Source organism: Mixophyes fleayi, chromosome 8, assembly GCF_038048845.1.
Source record: "Mixophyes fleayi isolate aMixFle1 chromosome 8, aMixFle1.hap1, whole genome shotgun sequence".
Lineage (NCBI taxonomy): Eukaryota > Metazoa > Chordata > Amphibia > Anura > Limnodynastidae > Mixophyes > Mixophyes fleayi.
The window spans coordinates 10,067,399-10,081,604 of NC_134409.1; the positions used below are offsets into that span (position 1 = coordinate 10,067,399).

The 14,206-nt window shown below is 41.3% G+C and overlaps 1 protein-coding gene across 3 annotated transcripts in view; it reads left to right on the top strand.

The window, feature by feature from the left end:
• Positions 1-14,206, top strand: part of PDE4B (phosphodiesterase 4B) — a 267,467-nt gene that overhangs the window by 187,255 nt on the left and 66,006 nt on the right. For all 3 annotated transcript variants that reach the window (XM_075181837.1, XM_075181838.1, XM_075181839.1), the window contains 4 exons: positions 1,531-1,725; positions 3,719-3,755; positions 3,853-3,923; positions 12,299-12,348. In XM_075181837.1, coding sequence (XP_075037938.1) covers positions 1,531-1,725; positions 3,719-3,755; positions 3,853-3,923; positions 12,299-12,348 — 353 coding nt within the window. The remainder of the gene's footprint in view (positions 1-1,530; positions 1,726-3,718; positions 3,756-3,852; positions 3,924-12,298; positions 12,349-14,206) is intronic.

Here is a 14,206-nt window from a genome sequence, read left to right on the forward strand (position 1 = left end):
AAAGTTTTATTGATATTTAAACACATGTTTGAAGGAAGGATGTTGTTACCACGACAACACCTGAGTGAATGCCCTTTATAGAAGGACAACCTTTTACAAACACAAGATGATGGTCGGTAGAGTAGAGAGGATGGACTGAAGTCTCATGGACATGATTTTCGCAGGAATTTTGAAGTCGAGATGTAAACGTGTTAATGGATGTTAAGATGTATCTAGCTAGATGTCTTTGTTGTGTTTGGTAATAAGCGTATATATCTTGGAATAATGAGAGCTTGGTAGGTGTAATATTGTGTTGTAAAATATAACAGTATATCTGTGAATCTGGGCTTGGGAATGTGTGGGCCCCATGCTAGTAATAATGGATTAAATCTCTGCATGATTTTGGCTTTATGAAGTACCTCTTTGGGTCAGAGAGAGTTTGGCTTCCCAGGGGGTCCTGAATATTATGATATGGGGGTTTTAGCCTTATAGAGATTAGAGTAATATATTTAGAAATCCAGATATAATTTCTACAGCTCTAGTGTAGACGGTTACTCAGCTATCACTATTATGTGTTTTCGTTTTGTTTCTTTGGTCATGTTGGCCAGTAGCCTCTCTGACTTGTCCCTCCATCTAAAATATATATATTTTCATTGTATTCTAATTTAGTTGGCGCTTGCGAGAGGAGCAGGTTCTCCAAGAGCTGACATTCCTGGGTATATTTTTCCAGGGAGTCATCACTTGACCGTGACGGGCTTTATGACATGTCCCTATTCCTTCTTCAATCAACTGGTATCTGGCTTTAGTCTATTTATAATTGTTAGCCATGTGAATAAATATGACAGCCTTTCAAGTCCTCCCCAAATTCCATCCACTTGTTTTAAATATGTTTTGAAAGTTTTCTGAGTTACTAAAGTGGAACAGGAAGTGGTTGGTAACAGAACAATGGTCCAATATAATTATATCACCAGATTATATTTATGGATTTGAGATATCCTACTATGTGTAGAACGGGTAGGGATTAAATAGTCACCAGCGGTCTGAAAGAGCATTATTATTTTTCTGGGTAGAGATTTGTTTCTAGAGAGGAAGGTGCAGTCTGAAGAGATTGGGGGATTTGTCAAGAGTTGGGTTGTCTACTGTGTTACAATCTCCCCACTACAAGGCTGGAATCGTCTCGTTGGGTTATAGTCATTTGTGACGTTGTTAAAGTTCTTGAAGGGAAGTATTAAGAGTGTAAGTGTTTAAAAGGCTGTATCTCGTATTAAAGAATAGGATATCTAGGAGAATGGAACATTTTCCTGGGTCGAAAACTATATTTTGTGCACAGAGGAATCTTTTTAGCATTTTCTGTACGTACTGTATTTTCTCACATCAAGCAAATGAAAGAAAATGTCTCTACAGGTAAATAGGTGATTTGCAATTGAGGCGTCCACCTGGTAGTTTACACCTTGGGTCTACTTTATAATTATGGATGGTATAGACAAGAATATTGTCCTGAAAGTAGTTTTTCTATGTCTCTTAGGTTTATGTTGTTGTTTTTTATTGCAGTTTTGATGTTGAAAATGGCCCAACTCCAGGACGTAGCCCCTTGGATCACCAGACCAGCCCGGGATCAGGACTTATCCTTCACGCTAACTTTGCGAGCCACAACCAGCGTCGAGAATCCTTTCTGTACCGGTCAGACAGCGACTATGACCTATCACCAAAGACTATGTCCAGGAACTCCTCTGCTACAAGTGAGCTGTAAGTCAAAATGGATTCTTTGTGGAATATAGTAATGCAACGACCCCTAATCCAACGCTTCAACATCAGGTCGTAAAACCCAATGAGCTCTACTACCTAATCTATCTGCTTCTCATCCCAGTGTCCTTGTATCACATCCAGCCCTGTACTTCTGCAGTAGACTGGGTGGTACAACTCAGCTCTTTGGGAGGTGCATAACAGAAGATGACCATATGCTGTTGGGCTGCATCCCAAACTTGCCTCCTCCCAAGTGACCTGGTGATCAGTAATGAGCTGTATCCCCATAATCCGATATGGGGGCGACATCACAGGAAAGTAGAAACTCTGCTCAGCAGACCCAACCCTACCCCAGGGATACTAATATATTCCAATACTACTGTACATGTCCCATATTCCCTGGTACATGATCCTGCTTGTTCCTAGATTTGATTAAGTGGCTCCTGAGTTCTAAATTATTTTGTCCACCAATCAATTTAACCAAACACTCTACATCACACATTGCCAACGTGAGCTCTAATCACGGCACATTGCCATCTTGGGTTTCATTGCCAATCTGTGTCTTTTGTCACCACACATTGCCAGCCTATGCCCTTCATTACCACACATTACCAGCCTGTGCTACATTGCCCCTTAGTGGCTCTTTACCCTCTGCAGTACAAATTTGGGGGTCCAGTAGGAGAGGCTCCCGGCAATTACAGCTCTAAAGGAACAGTATCAATACACACAGTCCTGTTACTGCAACTAGAGACACTCTATAGTGAGCAGCCCTCATGTTGTTATAATGTTTCCTGACAAATGCTGATCAGATGGAGGAGGAGGCACAAAAGGGCGACCTAACTGGTGATATCTGGAGAAAACTGAAAAATATTGTATACCAACAATAACATGCTGAGTCATATCTAGTGCCAAATGTGCAAAACCATTGTTCTCTCTTTAGCATTGACCTTTCCCCTGCCATGTTTTCTCTTCAACATAGACCTCTCTCCTCCGTGTTCTCCCTTCTCTCTCCCTCCGTGTTCTCCCTTAGACCTCTCTCCCTCCGCGTCCTCCTTTAGACCTCTCTCCCTCCGCGTCCTCCTTTAGACCTCTCTCCCTCCGCGTCCTCCTTTAGACCTCTCTCCCTCCGTGTCCTCCTTTAGACCTCTCTCCCTCCGCGTCCTCCTTTAGACCTCTCTCCCTCCGCGTCCTCCTTTAGACCTCTCTCCCTCCGCGTCCTCCTTTAGACCTCTCTCCCTCCGCGTCCTCCTTTAGACCTCTCTCCCTCCGCGTCCTCCTTTAGACCTCTCTCCCTCCGCGTCCTCCTTTAGACCTCTCTCCCCCCGCGTCCTCCTTTAGACCTCGCTCCCTCCGCGTCCTCCTTTAGACCTCGCTCCCTCCGTGTTCTCCCTTAGACCTCGCTCCCTCCGTGTTCTCCCTTAGACCTCGCTCCCTCCGCGTCCTCCCTTAGACCTCTCTCCCTCCGCGTCCTCCCTTAGACCTCTCTCCCTCCGCGTCCTCCCTTAGACCTCTCTCCCTCCGCGTCCTCCCTTAGACCTCTCTCCCTCCGCGTCCTCCTTTAGACCTCTCTCCCTCCGCGTCCTCCTTTAGACCTCTCTCCCTCCGCGTCCTCCTTTAGACCTCTCTCCCTCCGCGTCCTCCTTTAGACCTCGCTCCCTCCGCGTCCTCCTTTAGACCTCGCTCCCTCCGCGTCCTCCTTTAGACCTCGCTCCCTCCGCGTCCTCCTTTAGACCTCTCTCCCTCCGCGTCCTCCTTTAGACCTCGCTCCCTCCGCCTCCTCCCTTAGACCTCGCTCCCTCCGCGTCCTCCTTTAGACCTCGCTCCCTCCGCGTCCTCCTTTAGACCTCGCTCCCTCCGCCTCCTCCCTTAGACCTCGCTCCCTCCGCCTCCTCCCTTAGACCTCGCTCCCTCCTCCATGTTCTCATGATCTTAATTTTTGGTTACATACATTTTTTTTCTTCTTTTTTTTTTTTTAAAACTGTTTTGTTCTTTGTAGGCACGGGGATGACTTGATTGTTACTCCTTTCGCCCAGGTAGGTTTACATTGATTAATGTGCTGGTGGTAGTTACCATGTTGTACGCTGTGGTGTAAGCTGTAGATTAGCACTGACACGTCTGTCTCATTGCCAGGTACTGGCCAGCTTGCGCAGTGTGAGAAATAACTTTACATTATTAACCAATGTTCATGGAGCACCAAACAAGTAAGTGTATAAACATTTTTATTATTTAACCCCATTATATATCCACGTTAACCCTGTGTGACCAAACCAAGATGTACGTTCTGGTGATCTGCCAGTTTCACTGTTCCACTTATATACACTTTCCATAGTTACTTCACCCAAATGGTGCAGCTCAAAATATTTAACATTTAAACAAAATGTAATTGCCTTGTTCTCCAGAGTATAGTAATACTGGTAACAGTACTTTCCACAAGGTCTGACATAGTACAGGGGTCCAGGGGAAATAAAGATGGACATGCTCGTTTTCTAAGTTTAACAGGTGTTGTTTCTTGATATTATGCTCCATATGGATCGAAGAAAGGGAGGTGGAGTAGGACTGGGAAGACACATTTTGGAGACTGGAGTCAATTTGGGGTGACCACCAGTATATGTGTCTCACACAAAATGCATGATGTGGTATTGTCATACTTGGGAGTGGGTTAGAGAGTGAAGAAAATATATATATATATATATATATATATATTATCATATGTAAGTGGCTGGAGTGTGATAGTGTTACAGTGAAGGCAGTAGGAGAAGTGGCAGTATGGCACTGTACTGGAGGATAAATTAGCTAATGACTAATAACTGAGAAAGTTGTGTTGTTACTTTGTACGGTAAGAATGTATTTTGTCCACTAGGCGGTGGAGTCTCACTAGTTTCACCAGGATTCTGTTTTCCGAATACTAATAACTACAGTGCTCCCTTTTTATCTAAGAGGAATGAGCCAGAACAGGCATCATAGCTAAGGGTGTTCTAAATAATTCATACATTTCAAAGCAGTTTGGTTAATAACGTATAGCTGCAAATAAGAAGGGGTGGTGGTATGAAGAGGTAACACAGGATAATGTAACTGAACTTTTTGGGCCTGATTCATTAAGGAAAGGAAAGCAAAAGAAGGAGTAACTTTAAACCTTGGCAAAACCATGTTACGATGCAAGGGGTGCAAATTAGTTTAATATTTTGCACATAAGTTAAATACTGGCTGTTTTTTCATGTAGCACACAAATACCTGATAGCTTTATTTTTACACTGAAATTTAAAGTTGATCTAGGACAGTGTTTGCTAACCTGTGACACTCCAGGTGTTGTGAAACTACAAGCCCCAGCATGCTTTGCCAATATATAGCAGCTTATTGCTGGAAGGGTATGCTGGGACTTGTAGCTTCACAACACCTGGAGTGTCACAAGTTAGCCAACACTGATCTAGGACATGCCCTACCCAAACTATAAATCTGTCTCCAAGTTTTATATTTACCTCCCCCTCCAATGCAGCATGGTTTTGCCAAGGTGACAAGTTACTAATTTTTTGTAACTTTCCTTAATGAATCGGGCCCTTTTGTATTTAGCAGATACCGTTGTACTGAAGCGTTAATGTTGTACCCAGTATTTATGGGGGTGCTATCATGTGCTAAGACTATACATTAAATCTGATTATGACATTCACAAAAGATAGATAGACTCAGATGTCTCATTAATATCCATTAATCCAGTTTACAACTGCTGGAGCCTAGAATTGGACAATCAGGACTTCATCTCAAAAGGTAGGGATCAGGAAGGTGGGGATCAGGAAGTCCTAGAAATATAGAACAGATTTTGGATTTAAAGAGTCTGATTTGTTCATCTAATAATGAGATGAAAACTATAAGCAGGGTGTACTGGCTATTGTAGAAAACTGTTTGGATTTAGCAGGACAAGACTGGTAAGACAGGTCAGAGCCCAATTCTACATCATTGTTAGCTTTGGTTACTGGTAATGTTTGTGGATATATGATACCTGTGTAATATGGAGCTCAACATAATCTACCTTAATGTCATTGAGTCCGGTGATGAGGTCACATCCTGTGCCTTACTTTACCAATGGCTGCAATAAATCCTTAACAATTAATCCCTCACCCCAAGTCCTTCACTGTAGTGATTGTACCCATCCTAGTATGACCTGTTCAGTATTATCTTCTCTGACAATAACACACAAAAAATACAATGAATGTGGATTTTATTTTGCACTTACAAATAATCACAGAATAAACATTGAGTTATTACTTTAAAACATGCCATCATTTATAAACCAATATATGAGCTAAAGTTAGAATATAGGGAATAAAGTCAAATAATCCATAGGATACTAGAGAAACCCAGTGGTGACCGCCTTAAATGAAAGTTAAATGTAATGACTAAATTACTTTAACAGAATTTAATAACTTTTTTTATGCACAACATTACTTGTAGACATTTTAACAACAGAGTATAATGAATAAATTATTATATTATCAATCACTATATTAAAGGAACTAAAGAATTTCTTTATACACTACAATATATGTATATAAGCGTTACATTGCTGGGCATGGTCCCCGCAAGACACATACATGTGGCTGCATGTAACTGTCACAGTTTCCAGACCACCCAGCAGGTGCACAGGTGTATTACCAACTGTCACATTTTCCAGAGGACAATGGTAATGTATTGGCGGGCGAGATGTTTTCGCGAAGTAATTCCGAAATGATGCAACCAATTACATATAAATACATATTTGTAGGGTGGGGACCAGGATAAGATTTTGGAGGTTGTGGGGGAATTTTTGTGAGTGTAGAACGCGTGCCACAAAAAGTGTAGGAGGTGGACCTTTCATACTTGGGAGGGAGTAGGTAATTAAGGACGGGCTGTTAGAAGGTTTTTGTTTCTTTTTTTACAAACTTATAAAATTGTTTTTGATTTGTGGCAGTAGGGGAGAGTCTGATAGATGACGCATGTAGTACTTCTAGATCGATGTAATAAACAGCTACACACACACAAAGTGCCACAACGCCCCCTTACCCATTGTGATTAATGTAAGCCGTACACGAGGCCAAACCGAGCAGGATTTCAGGAGGAAAACATTAAAGCTTTATCTAATAATAATCATGTTATCTCCAGCACTATTCAGTACAAACCTAATCACATTTAGGGCTAGATTTACTAAGCTGCGGGTTTGAAAAAGTAGGGATGTTGCCTATAGCAACCAATCAGATTCTAGCTTTCATTTATTTAGTACCTTCTACAAAATGATAGCTAGAATCTGATTGGTTGCTATAGGCAACATCCCCACATTTTCAAACCCGCAGCTCAGTAAATCTAGCCCTTAGAGTGTAAAAGATCCTTTACTATATAAGCTAAAGAAACTGCAAGTCAGCACATTCCCTCTAAAACATTTTGTAGCAATGGAAGTTACAAAGGTAAAGATTTCCATATATTGACTTCAGCTATTGTAAGAGGGTGTCCTCTGTCCCGATTCTCCCCTTTCTGTAGGTGATCAGTTTAGATCTAGGGCCCACGGACCCTGTTCCTCAGTTGAGTATCAGAGTTTAGTCCATTTAAGTGTAGTGAAACAAATCCGATTGGGATCTTAAAATCTGTTTGGCATATGTACGATGTCCCCGACTGGCCAAGGTGAAAGGACCTCTTGTAGTTGATCCGCCACCAAATTACCAGATCTGTGCCATGTGGCCATGTTTACCACATTGTTTGCTGGTTGTACCAGATTGCCAGTGATGTCACAGCAGCTGAAATGACTGCAGTCTCAGCTTTGTGCACTGTCCTAAATACATGGGGAGGCTTTAGCTGTCTGTAATGGAGACGGGGAGTAATAACATTTTAATAGAGCAGTGGTAAGTCATGTTGCCACTGAACAATGTATATTACCTTCACGGCTTGAATCTGAACATTTTTAGTCCTGGGTTTTAGTGATCCTTTAATAATTTCCTCTTGCACAGATCACACGCTGCTGTACTGGTTTCTGTGTGACTACTGTCCTGATACACCACATTCAGCATCTGCTAGCCTGGCCGGAGCCTTCCCATGCAGCGTTCAATGCGACGTGTCAGAACAGTCATTCACATACCGCATGATTAATATGGAGCTCTGACCTAAATTTCCGCTCCTCACATTTCATTTTAAATCAGCAGACGCCTGCACATCTGAAATGGACAATATATATGCCATCACCTTCACAACCAGCAGAGCGTGGAGAGCACAACAGACGCAGAGCAGGAATGCACATCTCTGTCCATTTCATTTATCTTGGCATTAACTGGACGGCCGATGGTCCCAGTAATTAAGGCCTCTATTCATCTGGGGGCTACGTGTGATTTTGTGTCTGTTTGCTACCCTTGAATGGACCCAGAAAGGGGGAGGGACGAGTGGTTTGGAGCTGAGCACGGAATTCACTAATCTTCTGAATGATCAATGACACATTTTACTGTGGGAGAGGATTCATGGGGACACAGGATCATGCTCCGCTTATTCACTGTTAATCTACAGGTTTTATAAGTAACTGTGTCAGGACATCAATACTCTCCCTGTCCTATATATCAGTTGTTATCAATATATCTTTCTTAACAAGTACCCCCTATATTTGTAAAAATATTTATTAAATAATCTCAGTTGCTTAACAGGTATCCATTTATGTCTGCTTATCATGTACCCCCCAATGTTTGGAAATATTTACAAATTCGCTTCCAACAATAAAATGTTTCCAAGGAAACTTTGCTAAATCTGTGTTTATAAACTAGCGGTGGTCAACAGGCTACCCATGAAGCCTTTAACCGTGCCCCCCTTTCCCCCCAGATATTCACAGAACGGGGGCAGCCGACTTCTTGTCGCGTGACCTTCTCCATTGAAGGCTGAAGGGCTTCCATCTCTTCCACGTTGCTTATAATTGATATAAACACATAAGACCTGATTCATTAAGGAGGATAAGTAAAAAAAAAATGAGTAAGTGTTTTTCCTGGACAAACCATGTTACACTGCAAGGGGTGCAAATGAGTTTATTATTTTTGACATAAGTTAAATACTGGCTGTTTTTCCCATGTAGCACACAAATACTTGATAGCTTTATGTTTACACTGAAATATGAAGTTGATCTAGGACATGTCCTACCCCAAATATAAATCTGTCTCCACTTTTTAAATTTACCTCCCCCTCCAATGCAACATGGTTTTGCTAAGGTGCAAAGTTACTCCTTTTTTTTTTACTTCCCTTTCCTTAATGACTCAGACCCATAATGTGTCATATTATCTGGGTGGACCTTGGAGAACTACAATTCCCAGTATATCCTGTTTCCCCTAATACTGAATAGGATCAATATGTACAAACTGGAGGGCAGTAACTGTGTATCCCATTCAACCAAATTATATCCTTAAATAGACTGACCTAGCAAACCATTATCTGTTTGGTTGCTATAAGATATACGCATCCATCTGTTTGTCCTCCTAGTTTATGCTCTTGAGTATTAGTTTGGTCTACAAAATGGCTGCCTCCATTGGACATACATGATGGCCATTTCGTGGGCTGAACCAGTATACATCCTATTAATTCTGTAGGTATTGGTGACCTATCTGAGGCATGAGATGAGAAGATCATAAAATGTCCCTCATAGCCATACTTGACAACTCTCCCGGGAGAGTATGGCATCCTCCCACATCTGCCCACTTCACTAGGAAGTGGGCACAATAAGAGCCATTTGGCTCTGCCCCCCACTGTAAAATGACACATTTACGTCACGGGGGCAGAATGGCACGATTTGCTTAGCCCCTCCCCCCAGAAAGCCCACCTCCCCCAGGCAGCTCCCGGACGCCGTCTTCAGAAAGTCGGCAAGTATGCTCCTAACCCTTCAATGTCACCGGTTATTAGGAAACACTAGTTCAGCAAACAAAATGGCCGCCTCACTTGTGTTTATGGTATCAGCCCATTTTAGAAAGTTTGCATAATCACAACCTCCATCTTAGCCCAGATATTACTGTAGGCGCATGCTTAACTAGAAACTCTGGTAGATTGGTAGTGGATTCAATATGTATAATAGCAAAATTCATAATCTTTACCAAAAGGAAGGTAATGAACCACTAAACCCCCCTATTGTCCTATGTCAACATTATGCTGATAGCACTGCCTGCCACTAGGTGGCGCTGTCTCCCTACAGAAGTTTTACAGTATATGAATTTTATCAATGGTATTTCTATAAAGTGCTCTGTAGTTTTAATCAAATCATTTAATCAGATTGTTTGCAAAAATGAGAGATCGCTTCACACACGTCAGTTTTGATCAGAAAGACATTTGTGGTTCACGTTGCACAGGTGTAGCCTTGTTAGGTTTAATCATATAAATACAGTACACAAAAAGCTTCAATACAATCGCTTGTGGATGAGACATTTCCACCTAACCTGACTGTATTATTGGATCAATTTGCACATCTAAGTTTTATCACATTAGACTTGTGTGGCTGCCTTGCTGCTATTTTATTGTTCACTAAGATACAGAGCTAATGAGTAGAAATACTTAACACTGTCACCTTTTCCCAAAATAGGACCCTTTTTATAATCATACATTTTTCAGTGCGCGTTGTATGCAATTAGGTTGACTCCGCTTCAGGTCTGGGCTGCATACGGTGTTACAACGTATCTTTATTTGATAAATAGGAGATATATACATTATGGGACACATACCCAAGGCGCAAATTTCTAAGAGAAGATTGATGAATATAATAGAACTAGAATGCAAAACATACCATAAAATAGTTATAATCAAGCAAATTTAGCCACAGTAAATCAAAGTACTTTTCTGTTATCGGTTGGTAATTTTATAGTTTGGGTTTACATTCTAATTTCCATTTTTGTTACACACACTTCGTTGTACCTATATTAATACAGTATTTGCAAAAGCAGATTATTTATTATTGATTCTATTGATACGGTTTACTCTCCATCACACATTCGTTATAATATTAATCTTATTTCTCTTAGATAATTGTGCCTTTGGTATTCATGCAAACTTTAACCTATCCCGGGAACTGAATTCTCTCCCCACATTCCCGTAGTGGCAGCCTACATCTATAGGGCATAGGGAAGAGTGTCTCCAAATACATATTTGTATGTGTGATGTATTAATACTGCTGTGCATTCAGTTGGCCGTATCGTGAAGCTCATTTGACTCAAAATGCACTTAAATCTGCAGAATATGTACATGTACATTGTGGGTGCAAAATATGGCAGTTTTGGGTGAAGTGTCGGTGTTAAAAACCTGGTTCCCAAAGCTTGCTAAGCTGGGGTCTTGTGTTCAGGCTTTCAGTGGATCGTCTTATGTCCTACTCACACCTGCAGGCAGTATGGTATTGGTGGAAATACCTGTCTGGTAGACTGTTGCCCCATCAGTAACATATTGCCTTGCAGGTGCCGATAGGCAGGATGTCCGAGGACCTACTGAGAGCCGGATCCCCCGTAATATTTGCAATATTCCACCCAAAACTGTTTTTTTTTGGGGGGTTTTCTGCATCATTTTCCTTTAACGTTTATGCTCTGCTTATATTGTTTATTTTGGTTTATTTTTAGATGTAAACAGGCAAAGAGACAGGTCCAGCATCCGCTGACATTATTAGTAGAGATGATTGATATGGTTTATAAGTGGTTCTATAACCGGTTCATCAAACTGGTTCTAACATTCAAAAATTTGCAATAAATTCTTGAACTTTAGATAGACAAAAAAATATTTTAGCTAAACTCCAAGAAGGCAAACTGGTTCAACCATATCTGAGCTTGTTCAAGCTGAAACAGCCTCATTGTATAGTATTTTAAGTGTTTCTCCATGTGGGCAGCAAACTGGACTTAAATTTCAGATTTCAAATGATATAAAATGCAGCCATTTAAGCTTGAACATTCTCGAAGCCACATGTTCAATTTAACCTAAATTTAATTTTTGCTCAAATTTGGTTGTTTCAGTCGAACTTCAAACTGGTTCTAACAGTTTGAGCATCTTTGGCCAATGCGGGATGGACCATCAGACAAATATGGCAGCTTGCTGTGTGCAACAATTATATTATTTCCTGCATAAACAAGGATTTTCTAACAACAAAGGAAAAGTAAAACAGTGGAAGTCACTGTTAACAGATTAAAAATGTTTCAAGTTTTTGTTCTAGTTTAAGAAATAATTTTTCTTTGTACACGTTACTGCAGAACATAAAAATAGTGTTTATACAGACATTATCACCATCTGCTGTGCTCTTGTTGAACGTCCCAGTGTACGCCATGGAATGTTAAATGCAGATATCGCACGGTACTTGTTTAAGGTTTAAATGATGATGTGATTTGCTCACTAAATACTGGCACATTGCCCACCTGAATACATCATGTACGGGAACATAACACCACCTTATCTCCATCCTGGTGATAAACCCACCCGCTTATCTCTCAACGAATGACATACAAGAAGCACCTGATAAGAGATACCGTTGCTGGGTGTCTGTCGGTGTTTGGTTTTGTTTGACTGACGCATTGATCAGTGTGAAATTATTATTTTTGTTTAGTAAATTTATATTTTGCATTTCCTGCAGGAGATCACCTATGTCCAACCATCCCCAAATCTCCAGAGTTAATATACAAGGTCAGTAATCGCTGTTTCTCAGCTGTATTTGTACAAATATTATGTCTCTCTTTATTTTATTCTACTTAGAGAATGTACACATCACGTGGTGATATTTCATGAAACCAGAAACTAGTTGCCCGCTCTATTGCATTTTGTCTCTCCCTTCAGTAAGTACGTTTCCTGAGTGGGAGACCCTCCAATTTAACGTCAGGTGATACCGTGTATAATGTGACACCCACTTTTGTCACTGAAGAGAGCATCCAATGCAGAAATGTGGGTGTTTCGCATCACCCATTCTTACTGGTCCAGGGTCCTGACCAATCCAGTTCCAGATTGGCGTGCACACCTACAGTCAGTAGTACAGTGAATGCTTTGTGTTCGTTGGCAGAGGCGGGACTAGTGAGCTGTGGGCCCTGACACAGGAAAGCAGGGAGGAGGGAACCCCGGGGCTCACAGCTCGCTAGTTCCCCTGCAGCAGGCCCCATTATCTCCATGGGCCCCGGTGACATTGGGGTACCAGGGGTACGATGGTAGCTCTGCCGAAGAGGCAGACGCTAAAGGTTTGTGCCAATATAGGCATTGCTGTTAAATATTTCTTGTTTATCATTAAACAGCAAATATTTTATGCCAAGCAGTTAACATTGGACTAAAGTGGTTTCAGAAACATTCTGAAAGTAACAGGATGTGTAAATGTATCACAATCCTAGGAATGTAATATTCATAAGCATTTGTTGAACAAATGAATGGTAATAGCAAATTAATTATCAAGTGAAAAATGATTGATAGAATATAAACGTGTTGTTTGGAGTACATGCTCCTATTCTATATATGTGAAGTGTAGTCTTACGGGATATAATGTATGCAAGCTGACCACGCTGGTATATTTATTTTATATTTTTCCGTACAAGTGTTCTGAAGATAGCAGTGACCAGTGGCACACCCTGGCTGCTGTTAGGTACTGCACTTGAATAGCATCTTCTAAATTTTGTAAGTTCGTATTCTGTTCCAAAGTTGTATAAATTCATCGTCCTGTCATTTTTTTTTTCTGTGATAGAATTTATAGATGTGTAAGTTATAGTTTTGAGACACCAATGGAGGATGTTTGAAAGGGCAGTGCATGCTCAATAAAGCTCTAGGAATTCAATTTACTTATGCAATGAAATGATTGCAGTGGGGGATGTATTTACCATAAGCAAGTGGTAATGTTACTACATGCTGGGTAATGGTGACTGCGGTCTACGCTGGTCGTTGTGCTGGTGGGTGTTAGTGCGGATTTGTGAAGGGGGGTGGGTGGCATGACTAGGAGTTTGTACTAGGATCCAGGGATCTTGGGTTATAACACTGTGGAGTTCAGTAGTCTTTGCTCAGCAGGGTGTTATGAGAAGACTATGGAGAGAATTTAGCAAATGAGCAAGATCAGTGGTATTTTATAAGGCAACGTTGTTGTTGTTGTTATTATTGGTTAGTGCTGTTTTATTTTGTATGCATACAGTATTGCTTATCATTTGCACAGCATACAAGCTTGTTTTACACCGAGAGGCTTCATTGACTACAAACGTGGGACATAGTGTGATGTGCTATTCTTTCCATGTGCAGCGTATTCTACCAGCGACTGTGCGAATATCTCCATACACACCCAGTTCTACACCCAATGACCTTAGGCTGCCGCAGATTTAAATATCATTGGCTGTGACACTTGCTGAGGTCCACAAGGTGAGATGGGGGAAGGTCAGAAACACAAGAGGGGGAAGTGATCGTTTCTGGTGCGGAAATAATATTTAGTGTACTTGCCAACTTTATTAAGTTGGCTTCCGGGAGATGGGGGCGGGGCTACAAAATTTGCGTCATTTGGCCCCGTCCCGTGACGTAATGACGC